The sequence below is a fragment of the Staurois parvus genome, unplaced genomic scaffold (assembly GCF_062004578.1).
Source record: "Staurois parvus isolate SC_StPar_1 unplaced genomic scaffold, SC_StPar_1.0 ptg001328l, whole genome shotgun sequence".
In the NCBI taxonomy this organism is placed as follows: domain Eukaryota; kingdom Metazoa; phylum Chordata; class Amphibia; order Anura; family Ranidae; genus Staurois; species Staurois parvus.
In genome coordinates, this window is record NW_028319124.1 from 6,993,329 (window position 1) to 7,012,904 (window position 19,576).

Here is a 19,576-nt window from a genome sequence, read left to right on the forward strand (position 1 = left end):
TATTTTCGACAAAAAGCATTTTATTTTAAAAAATCTGATTTAAATAAAAAAAATCAGATTTAAATAAAAGAAATCCGATTTAAATGAAAAAAAAAAATCAGATTTTTTTGATTTTTTTTTTAAAAAAAATCATTGATTTTTATCCACCCTGCTTGTGATGCTGTCACACCTTTGTTGAAAATCCATCCAATCTCTCTTAACCATGCTATTTTTTTTTGGGCAGAGCACTCTCCATAACATGTCTTCCTATCACTGTTTCCAGAAGTGAAGCAATGACAGCCAACTAAGTAGCCCACCATAGCGATGGGCCAGGGATGGGGGAGGACAAGCAAGCTCAGACACCAACTGGTAGTGTCAAAGCTTTGTCTATTTAGAATAGAGAGAATGTAACCACAGCAGAGGAGAATGACAGATGGTGAGATATGTGCAGGCACTTTTTTTTTAAGTTCATTTTATTTGCCTATTGTTCTGGGGGGGGGGGGGGGGTTACGGTATTGAAAGCAATGAGTAGTGACAACACAGGAAGATGCAGGGTGGGACTGAAAGGAGATTTGCTGCCAGTCTGTGCAATACCAAGCACTGTGCTATTTGCAGAGAGCGGCGTGTCCCTATGTGCACAGACTGACGTGGAGAATACCCAATGACCTTTTAACTAAACAACTAGAATAGATCAAGGCTGCAGTCATAGAAATATCTATCGAGCTGCTAGCCCTTCACATCACCTGGATACATATACAAACTGGGAAAACCTGGAAAAAAACCTAGAAAAATTCAGCAATAAATGCACGTATGGCGTTAAAGAACTCTCATGAGCAGTAAAAAATGAAATATAGGTCCATACAATCCTTTCCAAATATCTGTATTAGCCTCTCTAATAGGATGGTATTCAATACGAAGAAAATCTCTTGATTTTTTTGCTTTCCCGTTTCTGTACTTCTCTGAATGAAGCCCGATTTGTGGGCATTACGAATGTTGGGTTCAGTTGCCACTGCTCAGGTGCTTGCTCAGTAAGCGCTCCCACCCAGTTCCACCCCTTCTGTCTTTTCATTGGTTGCTAGGATGCAGTCAGCCAGGCTACACAGCATTATTATTATTATACAGTATTTATATAGGGCCACAAGGTTTGCTCAGAGCTGTACATTATAGTGGGGGACAGTACATGAGACAATACAGTAACAATACAATGCACGAGGGGTTCGAGGGCCCTGCTCTTTCGAGCTTACAATCTAGGAGGGAGGGGATAGTGGTACAGGAGGAAGTGGCTGTGGGGGATGGAGTGGTAGGAGGAGTGGAGGAGATCGACTGTTAGGTGAGGGTGGGGTAGGCTTCCCTGAAGAGATGTTTTCAGGGTGCGCCTAAAGGTGAGGAGGGTAGGTGACAGTCTGATGGATTGGGGTAGTGAGTTCCAGAGGATGGGGGAAGTCCTGAAGAAGTCCTGCAGTCGGGCGTGGGAGGAGGAGACCAGGGAGCTAGAAAGTAGGAGGTCTTGTGAGGAGTGAAGAGTACGGGTTGGGTGGTATTTGGGTATCAGGTCGGTGATCATATGTTTCCATTGTGTAGGCTGCCCAGCTGCCAGCACCATAACAACCAATGATGCTGTGCAGCCTGGACCCCAGAATCCTAGCACCTAATTATAAGACAAGGGTGGGGAACAAAGAAACCAACATGCCTCTCCTCCCTGCATACCTAGCGACAGCGCTTGTCACAGGTAAGTGCCTTGATCCCTAGACAAGCACTGTCAATCATAGCTAATTAAACAGTCTCCTCATTGTCGAGGAGGCGCACTCTTAACCATACTGTCTGAGCAGTAAAAGAACCTAAAATAAAACACTAAGTTGTACATGCACTTTCCCAGCTGGGCGATATGAACAACAAAGTTTGGTGAGAAGACTATAAATACAGCTTGCAACAAGAAGTAGAAATTTAATCATGCTGATGTGGAAAACATTTCACTGGGACGCTTTTCTATTTCCGTTATCTGTTGCACTGAACTGAGTACAGTCAAAAAGCAAATAAGTGAGTAAGTGAGCACAGAATTCTTAAACATTTTCAAGGTGGTGGTAAAATGTGGATTTTTTTTCTTTTTTTTAGAATAAAGTTTACCTGTAGGTTAAATGAATATCTAGCCAATCGTACGCCGTTTAGGAGATATTCGCTTGGTTGGCAGCCGATGACGTCACCGATGCATGTGCTCTGAAGGACCACCATACCCATGCCATTCCTTCAGAGCTCTGTGCCGTGGCTGCTCAGCCACTCAACTGGCCACAGCCCGCAAACCCGGAAAGGAAGACCAGGTGAAGATGGAAGCCCTGACAGCATGCCACTGGAGGGCTTTGTTTCAATGCAAGTTTTTTATAATGTTCTAGTATGCGATGCTTACTAGCACATTATGTCAATCTTGCAGGGAAAAAGTTTTTCTTTTTTCTTTAAAAGTTTACTATCACTTTAAAAGCATCTAAACATAAGACTGCAGTAGATACTCCGGACTGTCCATCTACCTAAACAGGGATGTTCGATTCCTATCGCCCGACGCCCAGGATATATAGTTCCGGGCACTTAGTTTTTTTTGCAGGCAAGCAGCGGGCTCACCGGTCAGGTAGAAGCATTCAGGCGGCGGTGCCCAATTGCTTCCACACAGTGCCAGCCTCCCCCCCCCCCCCCCCCGTGAGGTATCCTGGGCTCCGCTTGCCCATCTGTGGGACAGGAACCAGCTCACAATCATCGGTTAGAGGGGAGCGAGGACAGCGGACACATCTGTTCCCCTTCTTGTCCTGACCCAGAAGTGACTTTATGATGTATTTTACGGGTCCCTGCTGAGAGATTCCCGGCCATGGAAGCCGGGAAAGAATGTAATGCGGTGTGATGTGCACTGCATTACATTCAGTGGAGCACAGGGGAGACATACAGGGTGCAAATACGGCTCTGGCAGCGAAAGGGATAAAGGATAAGCCAGACACTCTCCTTTCCTGACAAGCACCCAATCGGTGCTCAGTACACTGCAAGGTCTCTCCCCCCTTCCCTGCTAGTCCCCAGATACGGTGCTGGAGACAGGGAGGGGAGGAGGAGATAAACAAAGCATTGTTAAAATTAATAAACGTTTAAGTCACCATAAAACCCCCTTTGTTTTTAAAAGCCACAGACATTCCTAAAAGCACCTCTGATTTAAATACAGTTTTGGTTAGTTTTTTTTATTTTTTTTAATCTGGACAAGTAGATTGGGGCACCGATTTAGTCCATGGACAAGTAGTTTGTTCAAAAATTTCCACACTGCTAAATAAAGAATATGTCAACTGAACATTTCATATTCCTAATATGTGCCTGCTGTACAATGTGCTTGTATGAAAAAGTATCCTGTTCTCTTTGTATTGCTTCCTTTGTGTGACATCCCTGGTGTTCCTGCCAGTCCCTTTGCTCTTCGATTTAAAAAATGACCACACTAGGCATGACAACACAGCATGGTCAGTTTGCTTGCTGTGTTGGGAACTCAGCCTGCTCTCCTTCAATGGTCAGACTTCTGCTGACACTCCCCCCGCTTTCAATGGGAATATCAATGCCACACAGCCTTTCACTGGGAAGACAAATGTGTTGCTGTTTCTCCTCCCCCAGCTCTCTATAAAGTTAAAAAGAGAGGGTATGTGAGCACTTATAAAAAGGAGGAAAATGAATTTTAAAAGACATTTAATGGGTTTTATGCGTACGCACAAATGTTTTGCCTTTCATTTCTATTTTAAGCTGAATAGATTGTTTTACAAGGCGGGGTTCACATACTGTATACCTTAAACCTGTCAGAGACCTGGGCAATTGAAGCTGAGCATATAAAGGCCTGACACAAAAGCAGAAGTTACTTCACTAAAATCTAACTAAATTCTGTAATAAAGACAGATGAATATATTCTTTATCTGTAAAAACGTAGCTTGGTCCCTCTCTCTTATGTCCTTGTGGTAAGTACACTCTTTGACCATTGAGAGGTTCAGAAGGTGAGAGTGGGCAGGGACCAACTTGGCTTTCAAAAGGTAACCTCAACTGTCTATACCTGTAAAGCTTTTTTTTTGTCTGCGATAGATCTTCTGTAGGATGGATTCTATCAATTATTGTTTGGATTATATCCCTGGAGAAGTCCAGTCTGATCCCATCCACAATCTAATTTCTGAAGGTAGGTTATGGATAATGAAAGACCTTTCTTTAATGGGCCTTTTGATGAAGCCTAAGAGAAGATCATCCTAGAGCGTCTGCCATCACTTTGGTCAAGATTCTGGGAAGGCCCTTCCATTGAGAATTCGGCATTTTGCCTGGAGTTACATTCAAGGATTCCTTTGTAAAATACCTGCTCACTGAACAATGACCCAGCAGTATGATGGTAGTCTGAAGGTAGGTTAAGGATAATGAAAGACCTTTCTTTAAATGGGGCTTTTGATGGAGCCTAAGAGAAGATCATCCTAGAGCATCTGCCATCACTTTGGTCAAGATCCTGGGAAGGCCCTTCCATTGAGAATTTGGCATTTTGCCTGGAGTTACATTCAAGGATTCCTTTGTAAAGTACCTGCTCACTGAACAATGACCCAGCAGTGTGATGATGCCAATTCACCACCCAACATGGAAGCCGAAGACACAATGGTGACACAGGAAGTTGCCGATCTGAAACAGAAAGCAGTGGTGTCACCTGCCTTCCTAAATAGCACAGCCGAGGTACTAGAATCAAGACTGGTTGCACAGATTTACGCATCCTTTGGCAAGTAAAGCACATCACACATACTTATGTTACCTCCGTGTTTCACCTTTTGCCCGGAGCTCTAATTTAGGCAAACATTAAGTAGTGAGCCAGAGGGGAGGTAATCCACACAGAACAGCACGGCAACTGACATCATGTTTGTGGATTTCAGAAATGTGCACAGAAAGCCTATTTATTTTTCCATGGCCGCAGCTGATGGCACAGGATTACTTGTGAAAAGTTAAGTAAACAGGTGGCCCGTGCAATTCCAGCCATGGCTGTAAAGATCGGGTTACGGAGAAACCTGCTGACATAGACAGACCTCATGTGTTGTGCAACATAAAATGATTATTGTTACTGTAATTCCTGACATATGGTTACACTGACCGGCCCCATCTCACATGCTCAGTGGATCCTCTCCACGCAATGCAGCTGCATGGGCTAAACTCTGTGTATGCCAAGAATGATGGCCTGCCGTATCTTCCAGAACTGGGTGTCCTTAGGCAAAACATTTTGGTGGCCATCAAAATAAAACAATTATTAAATTTGAAGATTAGCAAAGAAAAAGCAATTCTAGGAAACAAGTATAATGTATCAGCAAAGTGTTGATGTAATCCAGAACACCCCACAGCTGTGTTCAAATCCAAGAATCCTCCCAGTTTATGTTAATCTGAGTTTTTCATAATCTTCAGGCCAGTCACATGACCGACAAGGTCCTCTTCCAAGCTTCGTCTGCAGAGGGCAGTCTTCAATTATGCCTTCTCATTACTGTATGTGAGACCAGGGTGCTGTGGTGATCCTCCTAAGGGGGTAGGTCCATGCACACTGCACTCACAGGATGTCCTCAGTCTTCCAAGTTGAATGATGCTGGGACATCTTGCTTGTGCCCAAAGAAAATTACCACAGTGACCTTTAACCACTTGCCTACCGGGCACTTTCACCCCCTTCCTGCCCAGGCCAATTTTCAGCTTTCAGCACTGTAGCACTGTGAATGCCAATTGAGCAGTCATGCAACACTGTACCCATATGAAATGTTTATCTTTTTTTTAGACAAATAGAGCTTTCTTTTAGTGGTATTTAATCACTCCTGGGTTTTTTATTTTTTGATAGACAAACCAAAAAACTGAAAATTTTGAAAAAAAAACATTTTTTTCTTAGTTTCTGTTATAAAATTTTGTAAATGAGTAATTTTTCTCCTTTACTGATGTGCGCTAATGAGGCTGCAGTGATGGGCACTGATAGGCTGCACTGATGGTCACTGATGAGGAGGCACTGGTAGGCATTCACAGACATCACTGATGGGCACTGAAAGGCAGTACTCATATGGCATGTAAAGGTGGCACTGATAGGCAGCACTGACTGGCACTGTTAGGTGGCACTGACTGGCACTGATTGGCAGCACTCATAGGCGGCACTGAAAGGAAGCTCAGATGGGCACTGATATGTGGCATTGATGTGCACTGGTAAGTACTGATATGTGGCATTGATGGGCAATGACAGGTGGCATTGATGGGGCTACACTGATCATCAGGGCACTGATCAACAGATCAGTCCCCTCTGAGGAATGCCGATTACCTGCATTTCCTTATTTACATGTGATCAGCTGTGATTGGACACAGCTTATCACGACAGAGCCAAAGTCATCGGCTCTTTCCGCTGATCAGTGATCCGTTGTGTCCCAGGGACAGAGCGCACCACCGATTGCCGCACACGCGGTTAGAGTGGGCACACATCATATGACGTCCTCCTAGAACGAGAGAACCACCTCGCGCTTGTCATTTCCTTATATGGCGGGTGGGAGGCGGTTAAACACTTGCTGAGGGACTTATTTTATTCTTGGCAGAAATTGGGCTTTAAATGCTCCTCCTTCCTTCCACTTCTTTTGGGACGGTACACAACACGTGCAGTCCAGTGTGTTTTTTGCAATTTTTTTCCTGCATCAAAAATGCATTGATAGTAGGTTATACGAGGTGGTATCAAAAAGTTTTGAAACAAGTTTTGGAACACCCCAACAGATGGCAGAAAAAGGCTGCACGCACGATCACAGGGAGCACCAACCTTCATAAGTCAGTGTGTCAAAAGACATCCATCCGGGTACATGGGGAGCTGTGCAACTGGTGCTTTTCTAAAATGTGCGTTACCATGTCTGCTATTTCATCATGGACAGCAAGTTAGAACAAAGAGCAAATGTGAAATTCTGCGTGAAACTGGGCAAATCTGCCACAGAGACATTTGACATAATTCGGGAAGTTTACAGAGAAGCTGCAAGATGTTGTTCGAGGTGTTTTGAGTGGAACGCGCGTTTCAAGAGTGGAAGAACATCACTGGAAGATGATGGGAGATCAGCAAGACCTTCAATGAGCTCAACCCCTAAAAATGCCCTCTTCCTAAAGATGAAGATCCAGCTCAAAGAACGAAGTTTTGACAACACATTGTGGAGATCTAGCGATCTGCCCAGTTTCATGCGGAATTTTACATTTGCCCTTTGTTCTAACTTACTGTCCAAGATGAAATGACAGACGTGGTAATACACATGGTCAAAATAGTGCCAGTTGCACAGCTCCCGATGTACACAGGATGATGCCTTTTGGTACACTGACTTATGAAGGTCGGTACTCCCTGTGACTGTCCGTGCAGCCTTGTGCTGCCATCTGTTGGTGTGTTACAAAACTAGTCTCAGAAATTTTAGATACCACCTCGTATGGTTTCCATTGGCATAGTTTACACCAGTGAAGTCAGTTCCAGTTCCAGGGAAAAAAGAAAAAAAAAAAAGAACATGCTGCATTTTTTCTACATTGAACTGTACTTGAACACATTAAAATGAATCAAAAGCACACCGGAACAAACCAAACACAAACCAGAACACACATGTCCTTATTTAGGTAAAGAATAGAAATAGGAAAAATGCAGCATAACACATCAAAAACACGTCAAAAACACACCAAAACTGTGCATGCAGAAACACGTCTGGGATGCATCTGGACTGCATTTCTATGGTGTAAATGGCCCTAAGGCTTGTTCACATGAGCAACTAGCTGTGGTTTTACCACCCCCACCTTTCTCTCCTCCTGATCATTCACAAACTGAAGCCTGAAGCTTTGGGGGGGGGGGGGGGGGTTTCCTGACTGGCCTGAAGGAAGAGGAGAGTTCCTATCATTGTACACCATCATAAACCAAATATCAATTTTGCATGATGCGGTCTCATATTAGAATTTTTTTCTTTTTGTTTTAGAGGAGTTGGAAGGGTTAGAATATGTCAGCTTTAATTAACTGTTGACTCCTCTTGGTGGGGAGAAGTGGCACCAATGGGAAAGTAATGGGAAATTCCGCATGGAGTCACAGACTCCTGAAGGTAGCATTGGTCACCGGTACAAGAAGTTAGGGAAAATATCCTGCAAATACCAAGACTGTCATTGAAGATACCTGCTTCTCATAAAGCGGCTCTGACTGGGACACATGCATGCACTTCTTGTCACCAGTCCCCATGATAGTTTCTTTTTTTACCATCCACCACTGATCTGGGTTACACTACCTTCTTGTCTCATAGGCTTTGGGATTTCTTTCTGCTCAGCTCTTCAATTTATAATATATTGGTTTCCTTTTGCTGTATCTCTTACTGGTTATATTAGCAGTGGGACTTTGTGGTTAACAGGTGTTGAGTTTTGTTTTCATATTTGTACACTTGTTCTCGTTCCATTATTTGCTCGTATTTTATTGGTTTTCTGCATGGTTGGTGTATTATAGTACATTATACACATCATGTACACTGCAGGCTGACCCCAGTCAGTGTCATTCAGAAGGCTGTTCCGAGTTTGCTGGTAGATGACATTTCTTTACATAAACTGGTGCATCGATTTTCCTAGAATTGTTTTGAATGTTTTAGGCTCTGCTCACCTCTGGTGTTCTGTGATCTCAGGCAGAATTGCTGCGATTCTGCCCAATTACTCTACAAAATGCACCATGCCTGTTTGGGTACCATTCATTTTCAATGGCACCTAAACGCAGTGTGGTTTTTCAGCAACTGTTGTGAGATAAATCGCAAAAAAAGGAAGAGGAGCTACTTTTGGGAGACCAGCTTTGCATGTTGTGATTTATCGCGTCATGTTTAGGTGCCATTGAAAATGAATGGTACCTGAACAGGCATGGTGGAATTGGTCATTAATGCAGAGCGATTTGGGATCACGGGCAAAACTTCAGCAATTCTGCCTGAGAATATAACATGTGAACCCAGGCTTATTGTGGGTCATAAATAAAACACTGCAGCGCTAAGATTATGATTCAAAACAAAAAAAGGTATTAAACGACACACTGATAATAAACGTTCGATATAAATGACAGTCTATGTGACTATAAAGTGCTAGGTGACGGTTTAAAACTTGGTGGTGGTGCTCCGTGAAAAATGGCAGAATTACGCACTCACCAGATGCGTAATCGTTATACGCAATGGTATCTTCCTCTGATGAAGTGCATGCGCATGTAACGCGTAAGGAGGAGCCAGGACGTTGTGACGCTACGCCGCCGGAGCCACGTGGAGGCCCGGCGGCCATCTTTGACTCTGGAGGGTTAGTTCATCTCTGCAGTCCTGATGTTGTTTTATTCGCATCTACTGTTTGCAAACATTCGTTTTTCCTAATAAATATCATACTTTGAATACTACACTATGGACATCCTTCTCTGACTCCTTTTGAGGAGTATTTATTTGCAGAGCCCGTTTTTGTGATCCAGTTGCCTTACCCAGAGAAGGAAGTTATCCTGTAAGCAGGCAGCCTCTTCTACCTATCCCTCAAAGGGACCTCTGGTTACCTGGATCTGAGTAATTTGTCAGGTGGGCATTTGCTAACTACCTATATCTGATGAGGAAACCTTTGGATGTGATACTTAATGTGTATAACTATTACGCATCTGGTGAGTGCGTAATTCTGCCATTTTTCACGGAGCACCATCAAGTTTTAAACAGTCACCTGGCACTTTATAGTCACATAGACTGTCATTTATATCAAACTTTTATTATCAATGTGTCGTTTAATACCTTCTTTTGTTTTGAATCATAATCTTAGCGCTGCACGTTTTTATTTATTCTATTGTAAGGTTTATGTTGGTTACCTTGAGTGCTTAGCTGCTGATTGGATAGTGCTCGCTTTTACAATTTTATTATGAGTCATATTTGTGGGATGTTATTCATTTGTGTGGTGCTTAGTAAGTTACTTGTTACAAAATTTACATATTATATATTATAATATTTACATATTTCCAGCTCATTTACACTTGCAGCTGGGGAAGGGGTGTACAAAACAGCCGGCCAATATGCGTTTTTACCGATTCCCTCCCCTTTAAGCTGCAAAGGCAGCTGTATGGGGGATGTACACATGCCATGGCTGCGATGCTTATGCCATAATTCAGCCCCTGCCACATTCTGTGGACAGTACCAGAGCAGAATGTGACCCAGTCAAGTGAATAAGGCCACAAACTGCCCTGCAATTGTGTATAATGCACACGGTTTAAACATGGGGTTATCATTGCTGTATCTCTGAAATAAAATTCTCGGTGGATCGCTTTTCAGAGGCACTTGACAAGTGGTGAGGAAGCAATATGTCACCTCCTGTACCACTGAGCTGCTACTTAGTTTCACTAAACCTTCCATATAAAAATAAAAGCCCGAAGTCCTATACATATACATTGTATCGGCATCTGCACACTACATTTACAGTTTCTTTCCCCCCCCCCCAATAAAATTGGCATCTCCACATTCTGAGGCTTTTCCCTTCACTTCCTGTCCATGATTAGGAGGCAGTGAATGTATATTGCGGTCACATGCACTGATCCGGTAATCTACAAATCCCACAAACCAGTGCACCTACCTATCAGTCCTCATGCACACTGGATGTTTTTACAGCAGCTGTTATTGGCTTGTGACGTTTTTTTCTACAGCCAGTAAACCCCCCAGCATGTTATCCTATGTGTCCATACACACACAGACTGTAATCAGTGTTTTTTTGGCAGGGACTTTTATTGGCTGGAAAAATACCCCAGGACTAGTGGGTTTCTAGAGGAGTTTTTTAGCTGTAAAAATGCTCTAATGCTGTAAAACATGGCAAAACACGGTAAAATGCTGCAAACTGGCGTTTTTGGACTTTTTTTGACCAAAAACGCAAATGCGGGAAAGCGCGGCAAAACGCTAATGCTAAAAAAAGCTGAAAAACTCACATTTTTAATGTGACTTTACACAGCTAGCGTTACCAAAATGCCAAGTGTGCATGGAGCCTTCCTCTGCACAGGCATCCCCATTTTATGAATAGAATTTTAAGAAGGGGAAGGTTTCCTGTGCCAATACATGCCAGCCACGTCAGCATGCAATACTGTCCATCTCAGGGGCGGACTGACAACTCATGGGGCCCCCGGGCAATAGGGGATCATAGGGCCCGTGTCCTTGCCCACACTCAAAAAAAGCCTATAAAAAAAAATACCAGGGGCATTTCATGGGGCCCCCTATTGACCCCGGGCCCTCGGGCAGTGCCCGAATGGTCAGTCTGCCCCTGGTCCATCTTGTGAACCGCTGAGGAGGGTTGCTACATTCCTGCGTACAGTGGGACTATATAGACCAAACATAGCCAACCTCAAAGCGGAGAACCTTTGAATCCAAATTTCACAATACACTGACACATACTACTATTAGAAGGTATGAAAATGACAATTGATGATGGAATTGAATTTGAGATTTTATGGTTTGTGTTTGGTAACATACGTGGTGTGGACAGTTACTGTTTGAGGGATACTCCATTCTAGAGGTTCAGATGTCATTTCAGTTTCCCTTGTCTACATACTGGTACCGGTAGTGGTTCTGGTTTGAGATTGAGCAATAACAACCTGGCAGGGGTTCTAAAACCTTCCACATTCTACGAAAGGCTAAACTTCCTTTTCATTATGTCTGAACCATTTTGGGAGGAAAACAATATTTCAAATGGTCAAAGTCTGAATGAACAATACCACAAACCCAACAGCAGTTATCTAGACCTAGTGGACCGAGTGTTGCTCAGCTAACTGGGAGGGAAAGGAAGGGGAACTTTATGAATAGAAAAAACGTCTGCTGAAAGGAGAAGTCCAGCAAGGCCCTTCGCCAAGAACAATGGCTCATTTACAACTTTGTCGGAGGATTACGGCCACTCGACTGGGCTTAATAAGATGCATCTTGGTGATGGCGCAGAAAGGGAATGCATGAGTCAGCCTTCGCTCAGGAAAATATGTCAGTACTCTTAGAAAGCAAACTACCAAAGCTTGCGAGATCCTGGGCTGCCAGCATTAGAAAGTCCATTTTTTTGTTGTATTTCTTGGGTTCAGTGAAAAACGGTTTGCTGCAAAATCGAATGTTCTGTTTGTCTATTGTGTGAATCAAGTTACCAGAGAACGCGTGACAAGCTGGATGAATGGTTTTTTCCTTTCACACAGAAACACATTTTAGACTCCATACACACGGGGCGTTTTAAGAACGCTGGTAATGTTAGCTGTGTAAAGTCACGTTAAAATCGTGCATTTTTTTAGCATTTTTGTAAAAAAAAAAAAAGTCCAAAAATGCCGAATTGCCGCGTTTTTCAGCGTTCGAGCGTTTTTACAGCTAAAAAACTCCTCTAGAAACACACTAGTTCTTGGGGGGGGGGCGGGGTTGGTGTTTCCAGCCCAAAAATGCTGATTACAGTCTGTGTGTGCCAATAAACAGCGGCTGAAAAACATCCAGTGTGCATGAGGACTCAGGGTTCATGTACACTGCAGCTGCTAATCTGACGTTCAGGAGCTGTTGAGCGTTTTTTTCAGCAGCCCCTGAACTCTCCTTTATGTTTTCCTATGTGTCCATGTATACATCTTTGTACAGGCAGTTGAGTTTACAGTCGTTTTTTTTTGAACGCATCAAACTTGCATTCAGGAGTAGATTTTACTGGCGTTTCAAACGCCAAACGCTTGTAAACACTTGTTAACCGCGTTTATAAGTGGTTTTTAACTGTTCCATATCCAGATGATGTTCAGAGCCTTTTTTCATCATCAGAAATGCAAGCGTTTTCCATGTATTCAAATGGACCCGGTACACCAGCGCAGTCAGTTCCAGGTTTCATGTGAAGGAAAAAAATGGTAGAACGTGCCGCATTATGCTCATGATGGGATCCATAGTGAATACAAGCAGAAAAGACAGGTCATCTCAACACACACTGCTCTCTCTGCTTCTGCTCTCTCTATTCCTCTCAAAATATCTGAAATAGTTAATTATTTCCTATTTTTCAGTGCATTCTGGGTAGTTGGGAAGGTCTCCTGTGGTTATCTTTTAAAAACGCTTCTAAACGCAAATGCGCATAAACACAGTATACAAACGCAGCTAAACTGACGTGTTTTAACCTACGTTTTCCAGCAGTCAGTTTCCATCATTCAGAAGAGTTTTCCAAACGCCCCGCGTACATGAGCCCTTAAAGTCAAAGTCATTGACAGGGAAAAATGTAAAACATATACCGTATTTTTCGCTCCATAAGACGCACTTCCCCCCCCCCAAAAAAAGGGGGAAAATGCCAGTGTGTCTTATGGAGCGAATATAAAGCGGCCGGTCCATGTCAGAATACCGGGCCGGCTGCTCAGCTGTTCTCTGCGGCAGGAACTCACCTGTTCCTCAGTCCAGCGCTAACTTCTTCCCGCCCCGGCATCTGTGACACCCGGGTGCCCACTGCACACGAGCGAGAAGCGCTGCGCTTTGTAAATGGTCCGGTATCTTTGTAAATGGTCCGCAGTGGGCACCTGGCTGTCAAAGTCGGGTGCCCACAGTATAGGAAGGAGAACTCCGCGGAAGTGGGAGTGGGTACCTGTCAAATTCAGGTACCCGTTCCCCCTCCCTCCCTAAAGCAGTCTCTGGTCATGCCCTGTACTGTCCGCAGTCTCTGGTCATCTCCTGTACTGTGTCCGCAGTCTCTGGTCATCTCCTGTACTGTGTCCGCAGTCTCTGGTCATCTCCTGTACTGTGTCCGCAGTCTCTGGTCATCTCCTGTACTGTGTCCGCAGTCTCTGGTCATCTCCTGTACTGTCCGCACTCTCTGGTCATCTCCTGTACTATGTCCGCAGTCTCTGGTCATCTCCTGTAGTATGTCCGCAGTCTCTGGTCATCTCCTGTACTATGTCTGCAGTCTCTGGTCATCTCCTGTACTGCGTGCAGTCTCTGGTCATCTCCTCTACTATCCGCAATCTCTGGTCATCCCCTCTACTGTCCGCAGTCTCCGGTCATCCCCTATACTGTCCGCAGTCTCTGGTCATCCCCTATACTGTCCGCAGTCTCTGGTCCTTCTCCTGTACTGTGTCCGCAGTCTTTGGTCATCTCTTGTACTGTCTGCAGTCTCTGGTCATCTCCTGTACTATGTCCGCAGTCTCTGGTCATCTCCTGTACTGCGTCCGCAGTCTCTGGTCATCTCCTGTACTGCGTGCAGTCTCTGGTCATCCCCTCTACTGTCCGCAGTCTCTGGTCATCCCCTATACTGTCCGCAGTCTCTGGTCATCCCCTAAACTGTCCGCAGTCTCTGGTCATCCCCTAAACTGTCCGCAGTCTCCGGTCATCCCCTATACTGTCCGCAGTCTCCGGTCATCCCCTATACTGTCTGCAGTCTCTGGTCATCCCCTGTACTGTCCGCAGTCTCTGGTCCTTCTCCTGTACTGTGTCCGCAGTCTTTGGTCATCTCTTGTACTGTCTGCAGTCTCTGGTCCTTCTCCTGTACTATGTCCGCAGTGTCGGGTCACTTCCTGTACTGTCTGCAGTCCATTGGTTCAGAATATTTTTTTTCTTGTTTTTCTCTTCTAAAACCTAGGTGCGTCTTATGGTCAGGTGCGTCTTATGGAGCGAAAAATAAGGTACATTATATCTCTCCAATACACTGGTGCTCAACCCGTGGCCCACAGAGCTGTCTGATATGGCCCGCAACCTCAAACTTAATATGATTATTAATTAATAAAAAAAATGTACAAAAGCAGACCAGGGAAGCTCATGCCCATGGTCGGCAAACCAATGATCGCAATCTGTGCTTGCCGATCCGCCATCCCAGAGCATCAGAGGGCAGTGAGCTGGCACCAGCAGCAGAGGGAGCAAAAGCAGCATAAGCCGATGCTTCCCCTGTAGCACCGGCTCCTGTTCCATGCGGAGTGATACCAAGTGCACTCCACCTCTTATCCCTTCTAGCAGTTTAGAGATCAATGCCAGCAGCAACTACAAGAGGAAAAGAAAAGGTCTTCAGGTCAGTGTAATAAACAACACGTACACTGGGCATAATAGCTTCTAGCAATGGGCATATCAGCACATATTACAGGGTTAACAACTATTAGGCTGCTTTGACACAGATGCACTGCGGTTTACCTGCAACGTGGGTGCAACACAGTGCACCTGAGGCTTACCCGCAATGAGTCGAGCCATAAACTTCTATTATAGCTCCTGCAGATTTGGGGTGCTTTCAGAAACTGCACCACAACCACAAGATATATTAAAAGTCTATGGCAAAGTGCCATTTCATATTGGCCTCACAACCAGTCACCAAATCATTTAGGAGGCCCACAATCTACAAAAGGTTGAGCACTCCTGCACTAAAACCTGCCCATGTGTTAACCCTTTTAAAAATGCTGCTAGTACAAAAAAAATATTTTCTGATCTGATGGTGCTCCCAACAACATGGCGCCTTTGCTGCCATGAAATCCTAATCTGTGGCATCCTTCCTGCCTGTTACACAACAGAATGCTTGCTTGTCCGTGTGTCCCATTCAACATGCATACATTGAGGTTTTTTTTGCAGAAAAACTATGCCATAGCCTTAGATAAAACAGTGCAGCGCTAAATGGTAACAAATAAAGAACAGTAATACTACTAATAAAGTTCAGTAAAGGTAACAGTCCATGATACTATAAAGTGCCAGGTGACTGGTACAAAACTCGATGGTGGTGCTCTGTGAGAAATGGCAGAAATACGCACTCACCAGATGCGCATTAGTTAAACGCTGTTATGTATCACATCCAGGGGTGTCCACATCAGACACCTTACCCAGAGAAGGAAGTTATCCTGTAAGCAGGCAGCCTCTTCTGCTCATCCCTTAAAGGGACCTCCGATTACCTGGATCCGTTTAATTTTGCCACCTGGGCATTTGCTGTCTACCACCTTGAGGGAGGATTACCCTTAAGCCCTGACCAGACCTACATCTGATGTGGACACCCCTGGATGTGATACTTAAATGCGTATAACTAATGCGCATCTTGTGAGTGCGTATTTCTGCCATTTCTCACGGAGCACCACCATCGAGTTTTATACCAGTCACCTGGCACTTTATAGTATCACGGACTGTTACCTTTACTGAACTTTATTATTAGTATTATGGTTCTTTATTTGTTACCATTTAGTGCTGCACTGTTTTATCTATTCTATTTGTAAGGTTTTATTTGGTTACCTTGACTGCTTAGCTGCTGACTGGATAGCGCTCACTTTTGCATTTTTACTATATGCCATGGCTTTGACTTCCAAGAGCCTACCATGTACTGTGGCCTGGAAAAGGGCTCTTGGGGGATGTCGTTTTTGGCTGCTCTATGTCAAGAAGAACTGATGTGGAGCACCCAGCTGATTCCTTCAGCCAACATATGCCTGTGCAGGAATTCTGCAAGCCTGGCAAAGTCAGAGGGTGTAATAAAAATTGTTTCATGCTACAGAACAAATGCTATATGATCTAGAGCGGGAAATGGAGGTTTGGCAGAAAATTTGGGTCATGCTTATACAAATCCTATAACAAGGTTTCACCATACCACTAATACTCCCAAAAAAGCAAGTCCGCCCAAAAGTATGGCGAAGAGTTGGTGACCAAACTGTTTGTTTTTTTTTTGTATTCTAACATTACCAGAGTAACTACAGATTACCAATGTTAGATTAACAACACTGTGCAATGCACTGAAGCCTGGGGTGCGCACTATCCAACTCTATCCTATTCCTACTGGCCAGGGGATTGAAACCCTATAGAGTTAGAGCGACTTGGAGATCACACAGGTTTTCCTTTCTTTGCTCCCAGTGACTTGAACAGAGTGGAGGAGGAGAGAAGGTAAGGTTATGTGCTTCTGCTGAACCAGCTATTAAAATAAACCTGTTGTTTTGATCTTAATATGCAAAGTTGTTCTAAAGCCTAAATATTTTTTCACCTTAATGCATTCCTTGCTTTAAGGTAAAAAATGATTAGGTAGCAGTGTCGTCGTCGTCGTCGCCTACCCCCCCCCCCCCCAATCACATACTGTGTCTTCTCTCCACGCTCTCACAGGCTTTGCTGAGGCAGTGGAAGCCATTGGCTCCCACTGCTGTCATTCAAATCCTGTGACGAGGGAGCAGGGCGGAGCAGCACCGTGTCTTTGGACATAAGCAGCATGGCTTAGGATTGAGACGCACAAGTGCCTCCAAAGCAAGCGGCTTGGAAACAGTGCTGGTGGGGACCTGCGGAGGTTTAGGGTCGCTTAGTAAGTATAACATTTGTTTAAAAAAAAAAAACACTTTCAATCAATCACTTTAAAAGTAAATGTAAACCCTTACTAAATGACATTTATATTGCAGGTAGGAAGGCTTAAAGGGTACCTGTCAGAACAGAACCCACAACAAGGATTCAGGTCATGAGTAGCCACATCACTTACTGCAATGCCAGTTCAGCAGAGATCAACTGAATTACGTCCCATGTATTAGCAGGCGGGTTATACAGAAGTCGATCAGCCGATCGACTTCTGTACAACCAGCATGTTGGAAAATTTCCACCCAATCATCGTTGCCAGCAGCACTGATCAGTATATTCTGACAAAGGGGAAGTATCCCCCACCGTCAGAATACAATAGCTCAGCGGGAAGGATTTACATTTAAAGGTGGATGGGGGATTCAAGTAATATTTTTTGGTTCTACCCACTGGTTGAATGAAAAACCAAAAATCACTGATGTATGGGCCGCTTAAGTCCCAGCTCCCATGTTTCCACCATAACAGGTTGAGATTACCTTGGAACACACATACACATGATTGGATTGCATTTGCTGAGCCAACATACGCCGAGTTGTACAATAGTACAGAATATTCGCTGACCCTCATGAAATGAAGTTACCTATAAAAAGAAGTCTTAATAGGTTTTCTACATCTATCTGCATGTTGCCAGCTATGTAATCTTTTGCAGCAGTTCTCAAGGCGTCCCTTAACAACCGTTTCCATAGTGCACTTCATTAAATGCCTCAACTGCTCAATATTCTGTGACTGGGAGACTGGTGTTCATCTTCTAAACAGTGGTTGGTTGTCAAGGGAGTACTTGCACCTGTGTAAGTGACAAATTAGCTAGAACCAAAAACTTTTATAAGAGCATGCCAAGTTATCAAATCCTTGAAAAGTTGGTATTTGCCCAGGACACCCTTACCTTGAAAAAGCCAATGATCCCCACGCCATACTCCACACAGTACTTGTCCAGCAACTCTCGATTCCATGCATCCAAGTTCACATATTTCAGAATGTTTTCATATACAATTAGTGCAAATCGCCCCCTGTCTTTATCGGTGAGAGTTGGCATGTCACCCTTGCCCGGGGCTATCTCGGTCCGATATTTAAAACGACTTGACTCCAGTATAGCCACTATCTCTTGGCCAAGCTGGGAATAGAGGCTCTCCACAAACACAAGAACCAGCGGGTCTGTACGTGAAGAATCCACCGATCTCATAGACTTCACAGGCAGCAGACGGGAAGGGCTGATTTTAGGTTCATCGCAGTCCAGGGATTGTGTGTCACCCCCCGAAGGCTCCAGCCCCCTTTTCCAGCCATACAGGTAATAGGCTGAGATGAAAACACTAAGAAGACAGAAGGCAAAAAGAAGGAAGAGAACCAGTTGTGGGCTTAATGGCCTCCCAAACCTTCGTGGCTTCAGGGACAAGCTCATGGTCCTTGCACCTTCCAAGAAGGAGCGGGCACAAGCACTCGCAAACACAAGCCCAGACACCTCTGTTACGTTGCAAGTACCCTTAACTCATCCTCTTCATGTCACCATGGCATGTCCATTGAGAGTCCAGTTCCAGGATGAATCGGGTGAATTGGGTGTGCAAACTTAACCTATTGAGGGCTTCTCCAGCACAACTGAGGGGATGATGCACCGGGGGGAGGCTCTGATGTAAGTGGCTGAACTGGAGGTCATGCATCATTTGGGGAATCAGGCCTGTGATGTCGTCATATACTTCGGAATTACTTTATTAGCTGGAAAAAAAATGAAGTAGAGAAATAAAATATCAAAAAAGCCTTTTTCAACCTTTCAAAATAAAATGGTCCTGCAGTCAACTACATGCAAAACTGAGCTCTAGAACAAGCCAACCATCAGACTCACATGAAAGGTTATTTTGCACCATTTACCTGTTAGTAATAGTTTAGTTTTGTAGAGACTGGGGGAAGGGTTAGAACCTTTGTCATGTGTTTACTGCTGTGTTGGTCCCTACTGGGAAAATTCTCACTTCCTGTCCTGGTAGCCACTATTAGTAGTTGAAATAAGAACTATCAGGAAAATTGCATGTTTATGAAGTATCTCCAAAACATCTTTCAAGAGGAAGTGCCTGAACAAAGACCTTCATGGCAGAATCTCCAGATATTATCTGAGCAAAAGCTGCAGATTTAAGGTTAAAAATGATGTTTGAAACTACATTAACACGTTGATGTTTATATGTTATGGAGGCTGGATAGAAATATACAGTACATATATTTATTCAGTTAGAATGCATGAACGTATAAAACCTTCAGTATGCAGCTCCCCCCTCAGCCCACGATACTTACTGAAGCTGATCCAGCGATGTGCATGAGAGCGGCTGCTGTCCTTGCTCTCTGCCTCCTCATTGGTT

General features: G+C 44.2%; 1 protein-coding gene across 1 annotated transcript in view; it reads right to left on the reverse strand.

Moving 5' to 3' along the window:
- The window catches only part of NDST1 (N-deacetylase and N-sulfotransferase 1), a 184,907-nt gene that overhangs the window by 78,393 nt on the left and 86,938 nt on the right, over window positions 1-19,576 (reverse strand). Inside the window, exon 2 of the mRNA XM_089661331.1 lies at window positions 18,121-18,944. Within this exon, the coding sequence (XP_089517457.1) occupies window positions 18,121-18,633 (513 nt within the window). The 5' untranslated portion in view covers window positions 18,634-18,944. The remainder of the gene's footprint in view (window positions 1-18,120; window positions 18,945-19,576) is intronic.